Raw genomic sequence first — 18,197 nt, 5'->3', positions numbered from 1 at the left:
AAACTCGACGGCATGTGGTGGGCGGCGGTTTGAGGTGACTGGTGGATCACGGTCATTACTGGAAGGGGAATCCAATATCGTCCTCAGGTAATTGAGTTGGATTATGCGATGCTGTTGGGAAGGGTCATCAATTGAAGTTGCAACTGGGCTTTTGACTGAGCTCGCCATCATTGCCGATGTGGAAGCAGAGGTCGGCGCCGCCACAGTCGGCCCGTAGACAAGTCATCTTGATGACTAATTTTACATACTTCTCAGCCACCACAACTGATAAATATGTACCATTCGCCCTTTCGACAAGTGGTCCACACTAATTTTGCGCCATCCGACGCTGAAATCATCGAGATACGAGATTTTCTAAAGACACCATACGAGCGACTACCAGCCCTTGATGCGAGGGTCCAAACACTCTTGAACCAGCTGGAAGATGCAGTGAAGGAACGCGATCAAGTGAAAGAGCTTATTGTCGACCATGAAGCTTTGCTCTCACCTATTCGCAGGGTCCCGATTGATGTTCTGAGGCTTATCTTCATCCACACATTACCGGACACACGAAACACGGCCCTCAGTGACAACGAGGGACCTCTTCTTCTCTCGAGAGTATGCAAAGAGTGGAGAGAAATCACACATACGACGCCTCAGCTGTGGTCTTCGCTACACATCGTTGTCCCCACTACCGAACCGTACATCAGCAATTTGAAACGAATGCTGGATACCTGGCTGGTCCGCTCTGGCGCTATGCCACTGTCTGTAAAAATCTTTACTGGAAATTCTAGCTTCCTCAGGCTCTACCACCACCACCGTACTCCGCCAAGACCTCCTCCAGTGATCTCACTATTAGCACCTGTCAGCTCACGATGGCGGAATATGGCAATGACGATCCACCGAATAGAAGACCTGGAAACACTCGAATCATTAAGTAAAGAGGACGTGCCTCTCCTCGCTGACCTCGATCTCTCCTTCGATTATCGACTTGCAAACAGTGCCAGCGCCGAAGAGCATCAAACACTTGATGCGCGGTGTAGTTTTAAATTTGTCGCTACTCGTCAACTTCGCAGATTCTTCTTTCACGGGACATATACCCGTCTACCAAGAACACCACAATGGGGAAACCTTCGCATTCTCAAGCTCGCTCTCTCGGATAACCCACAAACCTCTATCACATTCCCTTTCCCATTCTTACACCAGTGCACCTGCCTCGAATTGCTATACGTTCATATCCGTCGGTACAACCTCTTATACGACGCCAATAGTGATGAAATCGTCCATCTACCTCTCTTACGGTCCCTGCAACTCGAACTACCCATGATTCGACCAAATGAAGCGGTCAACCGAATTCTCGATCGATTTTCGCTTCCCCAATTGGCACACCTTCATCTGTCTCGCAAGACTTCTCAAAGTCTTGATAAGCAGATGTTTCGGGTTATACCACACCTCAGGCAACTAACTATGACTGCAGATGGCATACTTTCCGACACACTGTTAGAGGCACTATCAGTTTTACCAGTGCTCCAGCACCTGCGCATGCTGGGCGAGCCTCGTTTACCCAACGTCAATGCCGAGCCAGTCGCACATGGGCCGAATGGCATGGTAGTGACCGTCGAGCCGGCACGAAACCAAATCGATCCCGATTTCCTTCGTGCTTTCCTTCCCCATACTGATTCCACCCTTCTATGTCCCAGCCTCCAGTGTCTGGAGATTGCCAATGCCTGTGCTCTCGCAGACGAGTTGATTGTCCAATTTCTTTTGGCACGGACATCTCCCACAGTGCCTACCCGGCTCGTACGCTTCAACTGTACCTTGAACCGCGCGGCGCAGGGCGGGGTGCAAGGACATTTGGTGGATGTTTTGTCGCAGGGCTTCCGGCTCGGAATAACTTATTATCCACCGCCACTCCCCAAAACAACCTATTCACCATTGGAAGGAGCGGCTCTATCCGAATCTCAAGGAGAACCAAGGCTCGGGCAAGACTGGGGTGGGAGCGATGACTTTGAAATGTTTTTTCTATGACATTGCAAGTCTTCGGCCATGACGCCTATCATCCGACGCCGATGAAAGCTTATCTGAAACTTGAATGGAAAATAACCACTGTCATCAATTCAATGCTAATCTGTACACATTGGCGGAAGCAAAAGGATAAGGGAAATGAGTCTAATGCGTGTTGTATGGATACAGAGCGAAGTCAAAGACCGTTAGAGCTGGAAGTAGGTGGAAAGCGACCCTCTTAACTTGCCCAATCTCCATCGAACCGTGGTGGCATGTGCGTGCCGACAGTCCGTGCAAAGGGTGTCCATAAATGCCTCGTCATCTTGCATTATCTCCAGCTCGCGAATAAGCCAGGTGTTCCATGGAGCTTTGGCGTCTGGCGTAAGCTTCTTACGCCAGTACTCGGAGCGAAATGGGGTGCATTGCCGACATGAATCGTTGCTGTAACAATTCGGTTCAGTGAGAGGGTCGATTATAATTCGGACAAGTGCATCCTGGAGTGCTTCACGTCCGGCGAGCAGACGACGGAGGTCGAGAGGAGAGAGAACAAGGTGTGAACGACCACCATCACCACATCCATGAAACTTTTGGACAGAAAGTGCGTAAAAGGCGGAAGGAAGAATTTCGGGGACTTGACACTCATGTGCAAGAGTTATTGCCTCTGAAAACAGCTAAGAAATGATAGGAACGATGACTTGAACAACACACCAGCAGCGTGCGGAAGAGCATGAGCACGCATATTGACAGCGTCGACAGGCCATCGTGCTTTCAGCTGCTTGACGCCCCATTCACGCAGGTCGGGAATATCATACTTTGTAGAGATCCGCAGTGTGGAGGCGAGAGTGTCTGAGTTTCGGCGTCAGTCAGCATGAAACAGGCCGGCAAGCACCTACCGAAAGTGACTCCTTGGCCCTGTGCAAGGATCTCTCTGGTCGTTGGTCGGCAAGGATCACAGCAAGGGAGATTGTTCGTACGCATTCTGATATATCCATCGTAAAACGACTTCCCAGTCGGCCCTCAAGCAAGTTTAGCTACGGCCAAGATGAAAGAAAGGAACTCACAATGCATCACCAAACAATGCCACACTTGGACAACCATCTACGCGGTCCAGTTCGGCGGGTGGCGGTTGCGGTAATGACAACATGTCGGCAAATACTGCAGAGCATAGGAGTCGCTTTCGATGAACCTTGAGCAGTCTCTGCTCTATCTCGAGTACAAAATCGCCATCAGGAAACCAGAACGTCTTGTGAATTGTTCCGCGACTGAGACCATCGCTGAAGTCTAATGCAGTGGTAAGCAGTGGGAGAGGGTCGGAGCTGGGCGGTCGCGAAAAGCGTCGACGCTTCAAGCTTCGTGTGCTGTCTGGGGACCCCTCGATATCAGCCATGGAGAGTGTGGTGCATGTCAATGACATGGTGGACAAGGGACAGAAGGGGTGTGACCGTGACTGACGCGCTCTAACGCGTGAATTCTGATTGGTTCATGGATCTCCGATGTCTCCATGTTCGGGGTTATCTACAACTGTGAGATCGCCTTGAGATCGGCGGTCTTTTCTAGTCGCGACAGTCGCATTCTTGGTTTCACAGCTCAGGTCATGCTTATTTCGACCTCAACACCGTCTGTGCATCCAGTGGGCACGAGAATCAAGTCCCGATAAGTCTGGAGCAATCAATGTACTTAATTCATATACTGTATGATCTCTTCACTGGCACCCTTTAACTCGTTTACACGTGCACTAGGAAACCCAAGGGAAGCCTCTTTAATTCTGGATACTATCGCTGCCAGTGGCAGACCGATCAGTCGCAGTACTGGCGAACCACGCAAATCGCATCCGGGTCCCCCGTCGTGGTCAACGGTTGTACCACGCAAGCGGTCAAAGCGGTCTTCGATGGGCGGGCGCGCCAGGGTCGAGATACGTCAGGCTGGCGATCGAGAATTCAGCTTTAGTCTGATTAGAGAATGATAAGATGCTTAACCCTGCGTCACTGTCTGTGGACTGCTGGCTGGGTGAGTCCGGAAAAACAGTTGTGCGGGAGCATCTGGAGACATACGGGGCTTTGGTGATGGCTTTGTTAGATCATGGACGCAGCCGTTGTCTTTATCACATATAAACACACAACGAAATGCCCATGGGACTCACAAATGACGCGAGTTTGAGTTTGGCCAGGAACCCTGGGTTTCGTGTCAAAAAATCCTCAGCTGATCATGAAGCGATTGTTACTTGTAGTATTCATGACACTCTGAACCCGGTGATTGCCTGGCTCCAGATCCATGAAGTGCATGCTGATTGTCCAGGTTTGACCTGGATGCAAGCTCTGGTGCCAAAGTTCCACAGCACACCGAGCCGTGTTGACACCTGGCAGTTCTCGGACACCGTACCGCTGTGGATTGATTAAGACGTCGGTCATAGCTGGAGCAGCAGCCGCGAACGCATGGCGTTGCTCCGAGTTGGACTTCTGAACCAATGTCGGTGTTGAACCGAATGGACATGTATACGTGCTAATTAGCACGGGTTCGTCAACCTAGGACTCGCCGAATATGTTCGAGCTGTTGTTTTTGAACGGTTCTGCCAGTGCGGGTCATGTTACCATGTAGACGATAAAAGACGATAAATAATTCTGCTAAAGTTCCAAATTGACTCGCCGAGCATTTGGTACATATGCACACGCATACTAGAGATCGGAGCAGAGGACGATGTACTTTGGCGTCTGCACGTAAGCTTGGTAGTCTGAATCGTTATGCTGAGGTCAAATTCCACTGCGCATTCTCTTTGAGCCCAAGAATCTAAACGTTCTAAAAGGTCACGATGAGTCAAAACCAAGTGTCGACTTCCGCTTTGCTTCCGTCTGACTAACATGATTGCCGAGTGATGGCCAGGGAAAAACACCACGTGGTAAATCTCCGCTTGGTTCGAAACTCTCACCAGCTCAAATGCGACACTTGCAGTCCTTTCAAGCATGTCTCTTGCCAGACAACTCATTGTACTCACAGACCCTAACTTTATCAAGCGGCGTCCAAATACAAACAACCTCCTCTTTGAACAACAGAGTCCAAACAGAGCCTGTTATAAAATGAACTCTGCGCAGGTTCATGAGCGTGACCTGCAAAGTTTAGGGCTCGTTCGGTAACGAGATCGACAGAAACCGGTTTCTCAGCAGAAATCCAGCTCGAGAAACTGCGCTGGATTCTCGTTACCGACCGAGCTCTTATTATATATATATATTATGGCTTACTCTCCAAGTCATACTCCGCCCGAGCCTGGCTACCCGCCCTTCCGCACTGACGCGGTCTCTGGCCTGGTCGGCACATGTTTACGTGTGGACCATGACCATCTGCTCAAGACGACGAGCTTAAAATCCGACTCTGACGATTATTCGATCCCTCCACCATGCATTTGTCTTTACTTCAATCTCTCGCTAGTGGTTTAACCGCCTTTCCGCTCCTCGGTGCGGCTTCCAAACCTGGACCCACCATCTACCACATCCCCTCCACACCTCAGAACGGGACTGCTCAGGCTCAGCTTATTTCCAGCGCTTCTGGCTTTGACGCTCCGAAGGCTACCCCCATCACCAATTCCTCGTTTGACTGGTGGTACTTCGATGTCGCATCCAACAACCCAGCTGACCTCGCCTCGATCACCATCGTTTTCTTCACAACCACACAACAAGGCTTCCCTTTCACCGAATCAAGCTCTGCTACCCCTGTCCGTATCTCGGGGACGTATTCGAATGGGACACTTTGGGATCTCACCTTGGACGGAGATGGTTCTGGCGCAACCGTTGTTGTCGATGGCGAGGCAACTAGCGGAAATTGGAGCTCAGGTGTGACCTGGCATGCGACATCAACTTCCAATTATCTTATTACACTTGATACACCGCGTTTGAAGGGAGCGATAACTTTCCAATCGGTGTGTTCTGTTTTTCTAGTGAAGATGTGCTGATGAAAGCCTTCAGGTTGCGCCTGCGCATCTTCCTTGCGGAGCTGATGCCCCCGGTCAGAACCTAGAAGTTGGACCACGAATTGGTTGGGCCAATGCGATTCCGGATGCGAATTCATCTGTGCGACTCAATATCACTGGGACCGTGCTTGCTTTTGACGGTTTAGGGTATCACGACAAGGTTTGTTTCCTTTCTAGGCTAATTCTATCACTAACTTTCCCCCTATCCGTTCCCAGAATTGGAGTGACCTGCCTTTTACCACCAATGTCGCGTCTTGGTACTGGGGGCATGCCCGTGTAGGGCCACTTTCGATCGTCTGGTTCGACTTCCTTGATCTAGAAGGAAATGAAAGCGTCAGCGTTTATGTCTCGCGCAACAACACAATAGTCACAGCAAGTTGTTCCCCCGGAAGCATACAAGTCCGACCTACCGGCTCGACGGAGCAGGCGGCATACCCTCCGGTCGTCAGTAATCCGGACCCAGCCGGCTACCGAATCGAGATTGTTGGCGGCCTCGCGCTGAATATTAGCGTGCTGGTGCCAGCGGTACCGACGAACCCTTTCTATACGCGGTCCATTGGGACCATATCAACCATGGTCGATGGAAAGTTTTACTCCGGCAGAGCACTCTTCGAACAATTCAAACTGGTCCAATCTTAGAGCATGACTACCATGTTTGCATCTCTTTTAAAAATAATCATTTTGATTCCAGGCCGACTTTCGTGGTATCTCCGGACTTCTGTGAGCAGGCAGATTCGACTTGCAAATGCCATGGTGGCTCGTCACGTCAAGCAAGAGCGGAAAATCTCGCTCTTTTACCTCGAAAATGACATGAATGGGTGCAGAACAGCTCCCTCGAATTTTCGCCGTCGTCTCCAACGAACCAATTCATCGCCCCATAGTAAGAAAAAGGAAAAGTTCCCAAAAGGGATTTTGATGGGATCAGACACACTATAAATACTCGTTCTGCACCGGGAACATCCTTACCTTTCGACCACCACCATCTGCACCATGAACGCTGTCCACTGTCTCCCTTTCACCACCGAATTCCGTGCCGTCAAAGCAAATACCACTCTTGTCGAACATGACATGGCGCGGAGTAAACATTTGCGTGCTGGAGCCAATCCCCATGGCCCTCTTGCTCTCATGGAAGCTCTTCGTCACGGGCACCCTGGCCAACCAGACCCAAAGGGAGTCCAGCACGTCAGTGTCCTGAATGCAGGTGCGTTGTCGCGTTTTTTTTTCACAATCAGTTACTGAACGCGTTTATCTAGGTGTCACTTATCTCGCGTCCATTGGGGTTGGCTCACCCGCTACAACTTACAATCTGCTCATTGATACTGGTATCCCTCCATCATTGTCGTCATCCTTTCCGACTCAGTTCTAGGCTCGTCTAACACGTGGATTTCCGCCGTCGAGAAGCGCTTTACGCCGACCAAGACCACCCATGTACGCGTATATAACGCTCTTCCGTGCTCGTCATCACTAAGCTCACCATCAGGACACACGCAAGAAATTTCAGATTGGATACGGCAAGGGTGATTGCTCTGGCGAGGAATGTAGGAGCGTCATTTCTATCTTTGTCTCTGGACTAATAGGATATCTCTCGTTTAGTCATTGATCAAGTAACTCTTGGCCCAAACCTCGTTATCCCCCAGCAGTCCATCGGCGTCGCAAACCGAGCCTCCGACATGAATGGAATGGATGGTATTCTTGGTGCGTATTTTTGCACTTTTTTCTAGTCTCACCTCGTTCCAACAGGTATTGGTCCGACTGGCCTTACTCGTGGTACTACGGCGGACAAGGCACCCGTTCCCACTATCATGGACAACCTCGTCAAAGATGGAACTATCTCCCAAGAATGCATTGGCATCTACTATGCCCCGACAACTGCCAGGCCCAACGAGCTTAGCGGGTGCCTTGATATCGGCGGTGCTGATTCGACCAAATACACCGGTAAACTCGACTACATGCCGATTACCAAGCAATCGCCCGCGTCAAATTATTGGGGACTTGAAGGTAGACAGTCAAGCTTTTCCATGGATTACAACTGATGCTCATCAAAGAGAGCATCATTTACGACGGCGAAGAGATCATGGCTCACTGCGCGGGGATTTCTGACACGTCGGTAACTTGGAAATGGATTTCAACTTGTTTTTCACAGTTTTTACTAGCGGAACGACGCTTGTGATGTTACCTTCCCAGTCGTTTTCCCGTTACATGGAAAAGACTGGTGCAGTGATGGACGAGACGACTGGGCTCCTCACCGTCACCGACGAGCAGTATGCCAACATGAAGAGCATGATGTTCAAGATCAACGGTGTAAGTCGGCTTTCATTTCACCGTTTCGTTGTCTGACATTTGTCAAAGGTCCAATACGAACTCACCAAGAATGCTCAGATGTGGCCTCGCTCTATGAATTCGATGCTCGGCGGCGACATGAACAAGAAATATCTCGTGTTCGCTAACATGGGCGACATTAACATCGGGGATGGCCTTTGCTTCATCAGTTTGTTGTTTTGGATTCGCATTCTTCGATATCTGACAAGAGTTCAGACGGCTATACGATGCTTCAGCGTTTTTACTCGGTCTACGACACTACCAACTGCCAGATCGGCATGGCTACCACAAAGCATACGATGGACGAAACCAACTAGCCACTTCTTCACACATGATTCGCATTCCAATCTGTACATTAGTCATCCAACTGCAATCAATCCGGAACTCTCGGCCTGTAACAATTTGATGATTAGCCTCGTCATCGAAAATTCGTGAACTACCTAGGGCTGGTTGAAAGAAACTGAGGAGAGTACTCGAGCCTGGATAAGGTAGCTCTTCTGTGTGTAGAGCTCGTCCAAGTCGGGTGAGGCCGTTAGCCGCTCCGGGTGCTCGGCTGAGAGGAGGGTCTCAAAGCCGAAATGAGACTATGAGTGGATCCGAACCAGAAAAACCCTTGTGGGTGACCAAAAACATCCGAGAGTCGCGTGAGGGGAAGGCGGGTTCGAAATGCGGGTGTCTCATCCAAGCGGCTCACCAAGCCGATTTTGATTGCATCATAACTTGGTAATTATGATTTGAGGGCAAGCGCGTACTGAAGTTAAATCATCGATTCCCAGATACCCTACTGAAAACAGAGATACACTTAAACACAAGGATTCGTGACAATTCTAGAAGGTGTTTTGAAAACAACGACTTCTGCCGCCCGCCGGTTTGATAGCCCGGGTACCGTGATGATGGTGCCGTTGGGTGCTTTGGCCTTGTTGAACTTTGGTAGCTCTTCTGCGGCAACCGTGTCGGGGTCCTCTCCGTTGTTCAACCGCACCAACAACTGCGAGCTGGTATACGTCGCACACCCGCTGTTGAAGGCGAACGACGAGAGCGCGCCGAACTGGTTGTCGTTGAGCACGACGCGGGGGCCCGTGTTGCTGTTGATGCATTTGGTGAACTGTACGAGGTCCGAGTTGAGCAGCAGACTGGCGTTGGACTGCGACAGCGGAAGCGGGTAGGGGAGCTCGGCGCAGTTGGTCTGCAGGCAGACGTGTCCGTATCCAACTGTGATTTTCCCTTGAAAGTGTCAAAGGGACGGCTGCAAATGTAAGAAGCGGTCTCTTACCGGTCACTTTATCAGACTTTGGAGAGGGTACGAAAGACTCGAATGTTTCCATCATCGTGAGGGTGGCGCTGTTGACTCCCGTGCTGCATTTCGTCGGGTTGTTGATAGCACCGCAATTGACCCCTGCGTTGACGACGCTGAACTCCTCCGATGTGTAGGCTACGATGGAGCCCGTTGACGTCGTTCCGATCACCCCTCCATCGGGAAGGCTGTTCACATACGTCGCGCGAATCTTCAGGGACGTATTCCCGGGGAAGCCCAGCGCCACCGGGTCAAAATTCGTGCCCCCATTGAACAGCCCATTCGCGTCGATGTTGACCGGCGCTTCAATGCCTACGCCTGTCGCGCCATTGATCACTTGCAGGCTGAGAGACGACATCCGCTGGCCACCGGCATTTCCGCGGTTCTTCCAGCCCCAGTCGACGTCGATGCCACTGTGCGCCGGTATAAAGACTTGCCCGCCAAACGGCTTGAATATGTAGAAGGAGGAGGGATTTGTGTTGGGGACGAAAGGGTCCGGGCGGAGACCAGGGCCACAGCCGACACCCGTTGTCGGGAGCATCCAGCGGAAGTCCGCACCACGGCCAGTGATGTCCTGGATAATGGACGTGGTAAATGTCGTGTTCACGATACTGTGCACGCGAAGATGGTATTCCCCACTCGGAAGAGTAGTGCGCAAGCTGACCGTTGTCGCGGTGTTGGAGAATATATTCATTGCTTCAAGCACTGTGAGTGGGCGGGTTCAAGAGAAATCATGACTCACAAAGCACATCCATGACAGTGTCGCTGGCGGCTGCAGACGTCCCTTGCATCAGCTCGACAGTAGAGACTGCGGTCGAAAAGGTGAACTGCAGATCTGCGCCATTGGCTTGCACGATCTCCCAGGTAACACCGAGGCCCCAGATTTCGTCAAAACCTGTGTAGTTGCGGCTAGGCGGGCCGACCATCCCGATATTCTTGATCGTATACGGGATGGATTGGCCACAAGCCGGGGCGAGAATCGCCAGCGAGTAGCACGCAAAAAGAGCTAAAGAGGTCGGCGAGAGCATTTGAGATTGGGTTGCGAATGCTACCGGGTGTGAATTCGAAATATATACTGCGCGTACACCATAGACGCTCGACAAACAAGGCGGATAGACATCTATGGGCGGCGGCGGCGAGGTAGCAAGAAAATAAAGGCGGGTAGGTAATGTGGCAGATGCGGTGGCGGGCTAATACGGCGGTCCTTGGATTGCCAAAAATGCTGTTGTTTCTTTGCCAACGTTATTGAAGGCGGGTTGGGATCACAGAGGAGAAGCGCGACTTGACGATTTCGGAGCGAGCGGCGGCGGAAGCCTAGAGAAGCACCTAGCAAATGGGGAGAGCAAACACCAATGCCAGTGGTGTTACCAACTGTGGACGGTGGTGTTGAGTCATCGATGCACAGCCACTGGCTGCACTTCCGAACCAATCGATAGCTACAAGAGTCGTGTACATTGGTTGAAATAAGTTAAGTTATGCGTATGGTATATGTAAAGCAGGTAAAAATGCATAGTGGGGGGGGGGAATCGATACATGGAGGGTTTCACAGTGAGATTAGGTGTTTACATAAGGTCGGCCCGGCGAAGGTGGTCGCGCAATATCGACTCTTCCACTGCGCCAAGAGTTACAGCGGTGGATTTCGTGTCCTGGAGCATTTAATGTTGTTATTAGTGGCATTAAAATGACGACTTACGATAACGGATGTTAGATGGACATAGAATGGGCGTTGAACGGGCGAGTAGGTGCGTTGGATCTCTTTAAAGTGTTGCTGGAAGTCTAGATAATGGTGTTAGCCAAAGAAGGTTACCAACGCAGCCCGGAGGAGTTAAGAAGCGAGAAAGAGTACGCGGCCGGCGTTAGAAAGACTGCTCTAAGTGTTGACCGATGGAGGGCATCGCGTTCTCCCAGTCAACAAATGGACCAGCCAAGCGAGCACTTGAGGACACTGAAGCTGAAGCCCGCATTGGCCGATGCGAAGAGTGGCAAAAACCCATAGAAGGCTGAAGCCGCGGCACAGAGAAATGGAAGAGAGAAGAAGGATGCCAGATGCAAAATACGTACACTTTGTCGCAGTTGCTACATCGTTCCTGCGCTCTCCAAAGCTAGGCACCGAGTCACGGATCTTGACTCCACGCATTAGTTTCGCTTGCAGAAGATCACACTTGTTGAGAACTGTAGCATTTTTGTCAATATCAGCCTATCACAATCAATGATCGCAGGGCAACGCACATAGCACAAGTTGTGTCCTTGCCAGCAGTTTACATGAGCACACGCTCTTCCATAGCATATAACTGTCCTCGAGGCGGTTGACACGTTTGTCTTCTGCCAGTTTTTCGTCGAAGCAGGATACGGGTCTACACGTTTCCGTTTGAGCTATACTGAATAAGAACGGAACAATGGAACCCACGCAAGGAAGATAATGGCATCACAGTCATCGAAATAGCTGTACCATACAATCCGCTACGAGAAGATGAGTTATGACAAAGGAAATTCAATGATGATGAACGCACGCTGCTCCTGGTACCCCCGACATCGTACATCCGCCACTCGTTGCCCGCCGAGTGACCTTGATAGTTTGAGGTAGGGAAACAAACAGAATAAAAAGCACGCACCGTGTTCAAACGTTACTCGATACTCTTGGACACCTAGGGTCCTTAGTCTGGCACGAATGATGTCTTCATCCGTAATCTGGTAGTCCTCTCGGGCGATTCGATCGACATCGTTGAGGAAACTGCAAAGGCGATCAGGCGGGTAGCAAGCAAAATGTGCAACGCACAAGCCGGCTGAATCCTCTATCCTGGCCTTACGCCGTGCCATCATTTCTCTTACTACTCGGTCTTCCCAAAGGGCCCGTATGTCGTCTCGACAGCCAGCAAGCACACTCAACACCTCGTCTTCCAAGTCCCGCACGCCTCTCCGGACATTCTCTTCGCCGCTTCTCCGTATTGCCCTGAACTTCTCCAGTGCTGTTTTCCAGCCATTTCGTGAATTTATGCTGAACTCGGTATGATTTTTCCCGCGCTCCTTTGGCCCTGAGGTACTAGGATCGAAAGGGGCTGCCGAAGTTGTATTGGTGGTATATAATTCTGTTGCCGCAGCACCCAGTCGCGTTTCAAGATCGGCCTGCACGCGTCGCAGAGGGGCTAAACGAAGACGTAGTAGACGATGGGTATCTTTGAAACGTAATTGTGGCGACTGGCTATTTCGTGGCCCAAGTCCGATGCTGGTTCTCCGCACTTCGGCTATGACTTCGCCTTCTTCGTCAGAAGATAGTGGCGAGGAATCGGGGGAGTCGGCATTGGAAGTGCTGATGCCCAACGGCTTGACGTTGGGATGCGATGACGAGGCTGGAGGTAGACCAGCAGTTTGTGCCGCAAGCATTTCGCGGCCAAGTAGGTCGAGAATTTCGTTCACGTTGCGCACGAGGTTGAGAAGGATAACACATCGCCATGAAGTCCGTTCCTCAGCCCATTGTCGCCGACAGTAGAGCATTTGAAACTGTGTGGATGATTAGGTTAACGAAGGGAAGATATTATTACACAGAGGGGCCCACATCTAGGACACCGCCGTCAGTGGTGAGAAGAGAAATAAGGCAAGATCCCAACTTTTTAACGTCGCAGTCTTCCCGCTCTCGCTCTGGCCAAGTAATAGTAGCTTGACTGGTTTCTTCTTCTTCTCAGCTTCGCGCTCGCGTCGAAGTTGTGCGTCGATCTCGTCGCTTATTCGACTTGCCTCTCTTTCTGCTCGTTCCCTCACCTCCCTTTCGGCCAGCGTCTCGTTGGGTGGTGGAGCAATAGCGAGAGCAAGAGGATCCTCGTCATAAGTTCGAACCATCACTTATGTGGGGTTAGGCAGATTGCAGCCAAGCGGAGATGGTGAAGGGGGGAGGAGACGGGAAGGGAAAGCCAAGCCCTAGCGGTCTTGTATAAAGATATGCAGTGCTGGTGCAGGGTGTAAATGGACTTTAATTTTGTGACGCAAACCGCGTGACTGGCAGTTGGTCGGTCCTGACTGCTCGGAAGCTTGCAATTGATCCACGCCACTAAACCTCGAACTTGTTGATATACTCGGGATCGCAATTCACTCTTTTCGTCCTCAAAGACGACTCCTCGCATCCGGCATGCCCGCCCACCAGTCTAGGCCGTAGTTTTTGCTCACTAGCCACTACCTTTGCGAGTCCCGAGCTGCCGGAGGTTTCCATCTGCGATCTGTTTCATCAGGACATTGTTAGCTCCTTCGACAGCAAAAAGGCACATACTCTCCCACAACCAAAGATAGATATCGATCCTTCTTCTTCTCCGCAACCTGTACGGAGCGCCAGTTGTCCAACAAACGATACCTTTTTGCGGAGCCCCGATTTCTCCGATTCGGTCGACGCGAGACCGAAGTTGGTGAACCCTAGACGGCCCGAGTCACTCTGCGAATGCTTCACAACATACAGCGACACGTTTCACGGGTATCTACGACCAATGCAGATCCATTCTCACTCGCCTTTACACCGATTCTTCTCCTTCAAATGACTCATCTTATTCAACAAAAAGTATACCGATGGGAGATCGACAGCTACCGCCTTTCTCTCACTGGCACAGTCTCTCACTGGTGTTTGTTCTGAACAATCTCGAGTGCTCCAGTGACTTGCATCTGGCAGTTTACTACATCCCCACTGGTAATGTTGGTCAGGATAGAACACCGGATGAGCCAATCACACTAAGTACTTATCATAGATCTTGAAGGCTCTCAGGCTTCACACTCGACCGAATCTGATCAAGTCAGACGCCCAATCTCTCTCTCCTCGACGACAGTGTGAGAACTATTATTCCAGAGAGGCCGGACCGGAGGAGCCGGCGAACTGGTCATAGCTCCGCACCAAAATATGTTGTCTCCCAACCGGAAACCTTCCTGCTCTACATCATCGGTATAAATTGCTTTCTGAGAGCGCTTCTCGAAGTTTTTCTCCAGGTTGGCACTCACAGTAAACCCGATAACTCCGTTTCTTTTGCAGGGTCAATAAAAGTACATATCACTTCAAGTGATGCTTTCTCCTTGTATGCACGCGATGCAAAGGCGTCGAAATAGCGCCTAGAGCACAGCCAAAGCGTTCACGATGACAGACTTATGGTATACTGACAGGTTGAAGAATGCAGACAACTCCACATCCCTTCATTGGCGATCTCCATCTAATCAAGTTCCCGAGAATACCCCACAGTCTGGTCCATCTATCAGGCGCGGAAAGACTTCTGCTGGGCAACGTTGACAAAGCTGGGGTCATTGCTACTATTTTACAGCGCTTATTTATGAACGGCAAATCCACACACCGATGCGGGCGATGTCTCTGCCTCCTGGCGCTGAGCTGTTGAACTGTTGAACCCACAGCTATCGCTCTGCCGCCTGAGAAAATTGTGATGTCAATACGCTGTGGTTTGGGTATCAGATACTAGTAGCAATGTCAGGCTCCAGGTAATCGATCGTTGCCGTAAGTATTTACTCCCCATTTCCAAGTTATGGCTCCGCACCTCCAATAATAACCTTACCCACAAGGTATTGTTTAAAGCGCTAGCGGCGATCACCACTAGCAATTCGCGTTGAGGTTCGTGATAATCTCTGAGTGCCGTACGCCTACTAAGCTATACGCATTCCATTACCTTCCGCATAGGCTCCGCATCCGACAACGAGGCCCACTTTAGCGACCATCAGACTAAGGTTACGTGCTGATTTGTGATGAAAAACCCGCACTAATGCCTTGCGTGTAGCAAGCACGGCGCGAAGGTAATACTTACTTCCGCTTCTTTTCCGCCACGGCGGGCCCTGTATGGACTCTCAAGCTGTGGCACATCGATCCGGTCAAACTCCATATCGGAGTCTTTGGCTGCAAGCATATATAAAGGACCGGCAGGATCGATAACCTCAGTCAAAGCCATAACCCCAGCATGATCTAGCCATATGGTCTATGTATATGCCCTCTCATCCCGCCGCTATGCTCTTCTTCTTCTCCTACCCCCCATTATCACCCTACTGCATACGACTATAAAGACCACGATGCAAGTGAGTCTTTTTGCGCCAAGTGAACGGGATACGAAACAGCTACTAATAACCTCCGAGTCAGGCTCGCGGCTGTGGGGATTCGCAACTGATATTCGGGCTTAATGTATACGCGAAGGCGGACCCATCGAATCATTATTTGCGTTTATATGTTGCCGCATCGTTCTTAATTACGCGTAACATATTCGCAATGACCATCACCTGACCGTGTGTCATCATAAGGATCGATGTGACATTCGTGACCGCCGTGACCAGCCTCGCTTGCGTCACCGCGACGCGTCTCCAGACAAAAATCCCTCCCTCGATCCTCTTGCTTCCTACTTCCTAGTCTTGTTGCTACACACCGTCACGAACTGTATACTCGTGTTGAAACGCAATCATGGCCCCACTGTCAGTATCGATCAAGCATGCGGGCAAAACATACGCCGTCGAGCTGGATCCAGACCTGCCGCCCAAGGCATTCAAGGAGGCGATATACCAGGTCACTGGTGTTCCCGTTGACCGGATGAAAGTTATGGTCAAGACGGGAGTGTTAAAGGTCAGCCTTTTGTTTGTTTGTTTTGTGTCAGTTTGGTTCTGCGCTGTGTTCGTTGCTGCTTGGCGTGCAAGAACCATCTTTCGTCGTTTTGACTCTTTTTTTGATCGCTTTCTTGACGTTGCTTGTTCGACTTTTTCCTTCGAAGCTTAGACTGATCGCTGTGATTATCTGCAGGATGACGCCCAATGGTCAAAAATCAATCCCAAAGCCGTACGCTATTCGTCCCGCTTGGAAACTGCTGTTAAAGGCACGATGTAGAATCAAACATTCACCGTGATCGGCGCAGCAGGCGAGCTCCCAAAGCCACCAGAGAAACCAATCGTGTTTCTCGAAGGTTGGTTTCTCTTCTTCCTTGACACTCTCACTAACCGTGTGCTCATAGACATGGATGACACGGAATTAGCAGAGGCGGTATGTTTTCTAGTTTTGTTGCGAATAATTTCAACGTGTCACCTAGCTCGCGAAACCTGTCGGTCTCCGCAAGTATGCAGCCCATTTCCCACCCGATGACTCCCACATACTAACAACATGACCAGCCTCGGCAACACCTGTTATATGAACGCAACTCTTCAAGCCATGCGTGCAATCCCTGAATTACAAACTGCGCTGAACGTAGAAAAGTGTGTCATCGACAAATACTACTTTCACGTATCTCGGCATGTTAATATCTCTCCAGGCCGACTCCAGCTTTGGGGTCTGCATCGGCGGAAGGATCCAACGATATGCCTGGCCTCGAGGTTGCCCAATCAACACCAGCAGCTGGTCCTCGGCCCGTTTTGGCCGCGTTGCCGGCTGCGTTAGGTTCGTTGTATTCCAAGATGGTTCAGACGGCAGACACAGTTGCCCCAATCGCCTTTTTGAACTTGTTGCGAGAGGTAGCCAACTTTATCTTCTGGAATGTTAACTGACCAGCGCCGAAGGTCAACCCACAATTCGCTGAACGTGATCGAGGAGGCCATTCACACAACAACTTGATGGGCGGGGTGTTGTTTGCACAACAAGACGCTGATGAATGTTTAACGACCATTGTGCAATCCTTGTCCAGCGTGCCTGGACAAACTACTTCTGGAGAACTCGACACGAACAAGAAGTTTGTGGAGCAGTTCATGACTGGCCGAATGGTGCGGACACTGAAACCCGCCGACGCATCCATCGATGAGCCGACATCGACGAGCAGCGAGAATGTGCTCAAGATCACGTGCAATATCGACGGAACGGTCAACTTCATGGCATCTGGTATCCAGAAATCGCTCTCGCAAACGGTCGTGAAACGTTCGCCGACTCTGGGAAGGGATGCGGATTACCAGCAAGAGTCGCGGATGACGAGGCTGCCGGCGTATTTGTTCGTACATATGGCGCGGTTTTCGTGGAGAGCGGATATTAACAAGAAGGCGAAGATCATGGTATGTCGCTTGCCAGTTTGCATCGCTCTGCGAAGAACACTAACTTGTGGTGTAGAGGAAAGTCAAGTTCCCGACAGAATACGACGCCCTTGACCTGTGTTCGGACGAGCTCAAAGCCAAACTGCTGCCTGTCAGTCGAAAGCTGAAGGCTTTGGAAAAGGAACGTGATGAGCGACGAAAAGTGCGGAGGAAGACCAAAGTCAAAGCTACTGCTGCTCCTGCTACTACTCTGGCACCAGCTGCCGAAGGAGACGTCGAAATGGGAGAGGCATCCGCGTCAGCGGCTGCAGCAGACCAGGGTGGCGACCTGGAGGCGGAAAGCGCATACCGCGCCCGTGAACTGACCGAGCTCGAAGGCCTGATTGACGCCTCGCTGAAATCGGACGTTGGCGCCAATGTGACGGGATTATATGACCTTGTCGGGATCGTGACGCACAAAGGCGCTGCTGCTGATGCTGGGCACTATATTGGCTACGTCAAGAAGAGTGTTTTCCATGCACCAGTGCTGGGCGAAGAGACGGAAGGAGACGAAGACTGGTACAAGTTTGATGATGACAAGGTGTCGCTGTTCCCCGCGAACAAGTTGGCGACGCTGGACGGTGGAGGGGAGGATTCGTCTGCGTATGTGTTGTTGTACAAAGCAAAGCCATTGGCGTAAGGAGA

General features: G+C 50.9%; 7 protein-coding genes across 7 annotated transcripts; 4 read left to right on the top strand and 3 right to left on the bottom strand.

Moving 5' to 3' along the window:
- Positions 1 to 273: 273 nt before the first annotated feature.
- Positions 274 to 2,007, top strand: MIND_00961600 (F-box domain-containing protein; the record flags this gene model as incomplete). Its single annotated transcript, XM_037366231.1, has 1 exon — positions 274 to 2,007. The coding sequence occupies one exon, from the start codon at positions 274 to 276 to the stop codon at positions 2,005 to 2,007; it is 1,734 nt and encodes a 577-aa protein (XP_037217643.1).
- Positions 2,008 to 2,189: 182 nt separating this feature from the next.
- On the bottom strand, positions 2,190 to 3,409 carry MIND_00961500 (uncharacterized protein; the record flags this gene model as incomplete). Its single annotated transcript, XM_037366230.1, has 5 exons — positions 3,045 to 3,409; positions 2,958 to 2,999; positions 2,877 to 2,911; positions 2,692 to 2,829; positions 2,190 to 2,644 (listed from the first exon to the last, which is right to left on the bottom strand). Exons 1-5 carry the CDS (start codon positions 3,395 to 3,397, stop codon positions 2,190 to 2,192), a joined length of 1,023 nt encoding a protein of 340 aa, XP_037217642.1. The 5' UTR covers positions 3,398 to 3,409.
- Positions 3,410 to 5,371: 1,962 nt separating this feature from the next.
- On the top strand, positions 5,372 to 6,580 carry MIND_00961400 (uncharacterized protein; the record flags this gene model as incomplete). The annotated part of the gene is made up of 3 exons (XM_037366229.1): positions 5,372 to 5,890; positions 5,937 to 6,101; positions 6,158 to 6,580. 3 exons carry the CDS (start codon positions 5,372 to 5,374, stop codon positions 6,578 to 6,580), a joined length of 1,107 nt encoding a protein of 368 aa, XP_037217641.1.
- A 351-nt stretch (positions 6,581 to 6,931) lies between these two features.
- On the top strand, positions 6,932 to 8,577 carry MIND_00961300 (Peptidase A1 domain-containing protein; the record flags this gene model as incomplete). The annotated part of the gene is made up of 10 exons (XM_037366228.1): positions 6,932 to 7,142; positions 7,195 to 7,263; positions 7,308 to 7,369; positions 7,422 to 7,479; positions 7,535 to 7,636; positions 7,682 to 7,939; positions 7,987 to 8,044; positions 8,095 to 8,242; positions 8,291 to 8,429; positions 8,477 to 8,577. 10 exons carry the CDS (start codon positions 6,932 to 6,934, stop codon positions 8,575 to 8,577), a joined length of 1,206 nt encoding a protein of 401 aa, XP_037217640.1.
- A 485-nt stretch (positions 8,578 to 9,062) lies between these two features.
- Positions 9,063 to 10,582, bottom strand: MIND_00961200 (Glycoside hydrolase family 24 protein; the record flags this gene model as incomplete). The annotated part of the gene is made up of 3 exons (XM_037366227.1): positions 9,063 to 9,484; positions 9,534 to 10,250; positions 10,297 to 10,582. 3 exons carry the CDS (start codon positions 10,580 to 10,582, stop codon positions 9,063 to 9,065), a joined length of 1,425 nt encoding a protein of 474 aa, XP_037217639.1.
- A 534-nt stretch (positions 10,583 to 11,116) lies between these two features.
- MIND_00961100 (uncharacterized protein) lies at positions 11,117 to 13,388 on the bottom strand (the record flags this gene model as incomplete). Its single annotated transcript, XM_037366226.1, has 9 exons — positions 11,117 to 11,200; positions 11,248 to 11,330; positions 11,616 to 11,726; positions 11,784 to 11,908; positions 11,962 to 12,014; positions 12,065 to 12,120; positions 12,167 to 12,285; positions 12,331 to 13,052; positions 13,119 to 13,388. 9 exons carry the CDS (start codon positions 13,386 to 13,388, stop codon positions 11,117 to 11,119), a joined length of 1,623 nt encoding a protein of 540 aa, XP_037217638.1.
- A 2,584-nt stretch (positions 13,389 to 15,972) lies between these two features.
- On the top strand, positions 15,973 to 18,192 carry MIND_00961000 (Ubiquitin carboxyl-terminal hydrolase; the record flags this gene model as incomplete). The annotated part of the gene is made up of 9 exons (XM_037366225.1): positions 15,973 to 16,131; positions 16,306 to 16,341; positions 16,390 to 16,465; positions 16,514 to 16,542; positions 16,589 to 16,614; positions 16,668 to 16,751; positions 16,808 to 17,006; positions 17,052 to 17,534; positions 17,590 to 18,192. 9 exons carry the CDS (start codon positions 15,973 to 15,975, stop codon positions 18,190 to 18,192), a joined length of 1,695 nt encoding a protein of 564 aa, XP_037217637.1.
- Positions 18,193 to 18,197: the final 5 nt, after the last annotated feature.

Source organism: Mycena indigotica (genome assembly GCF_014461135.1).
Source record: "Mycena indigotica strain 171206Taipei chromosome Unknown Mind.scaff0008, whole genome shotgun sequence".
In the NCBI taxonomy this organism is placed as follows: domain Eukaryota; kingdom Fungi; phylum Basidiomycota; class Agaricomycetes; order Agaricales; family Mycenaceae; genus Mycena; species Mycena indigotica.
The sequence above is the reverse complement of the archived record's forward strand: the minus strand, read 5'-3'. Positions and strand labels throughout refer to the sequence as shown.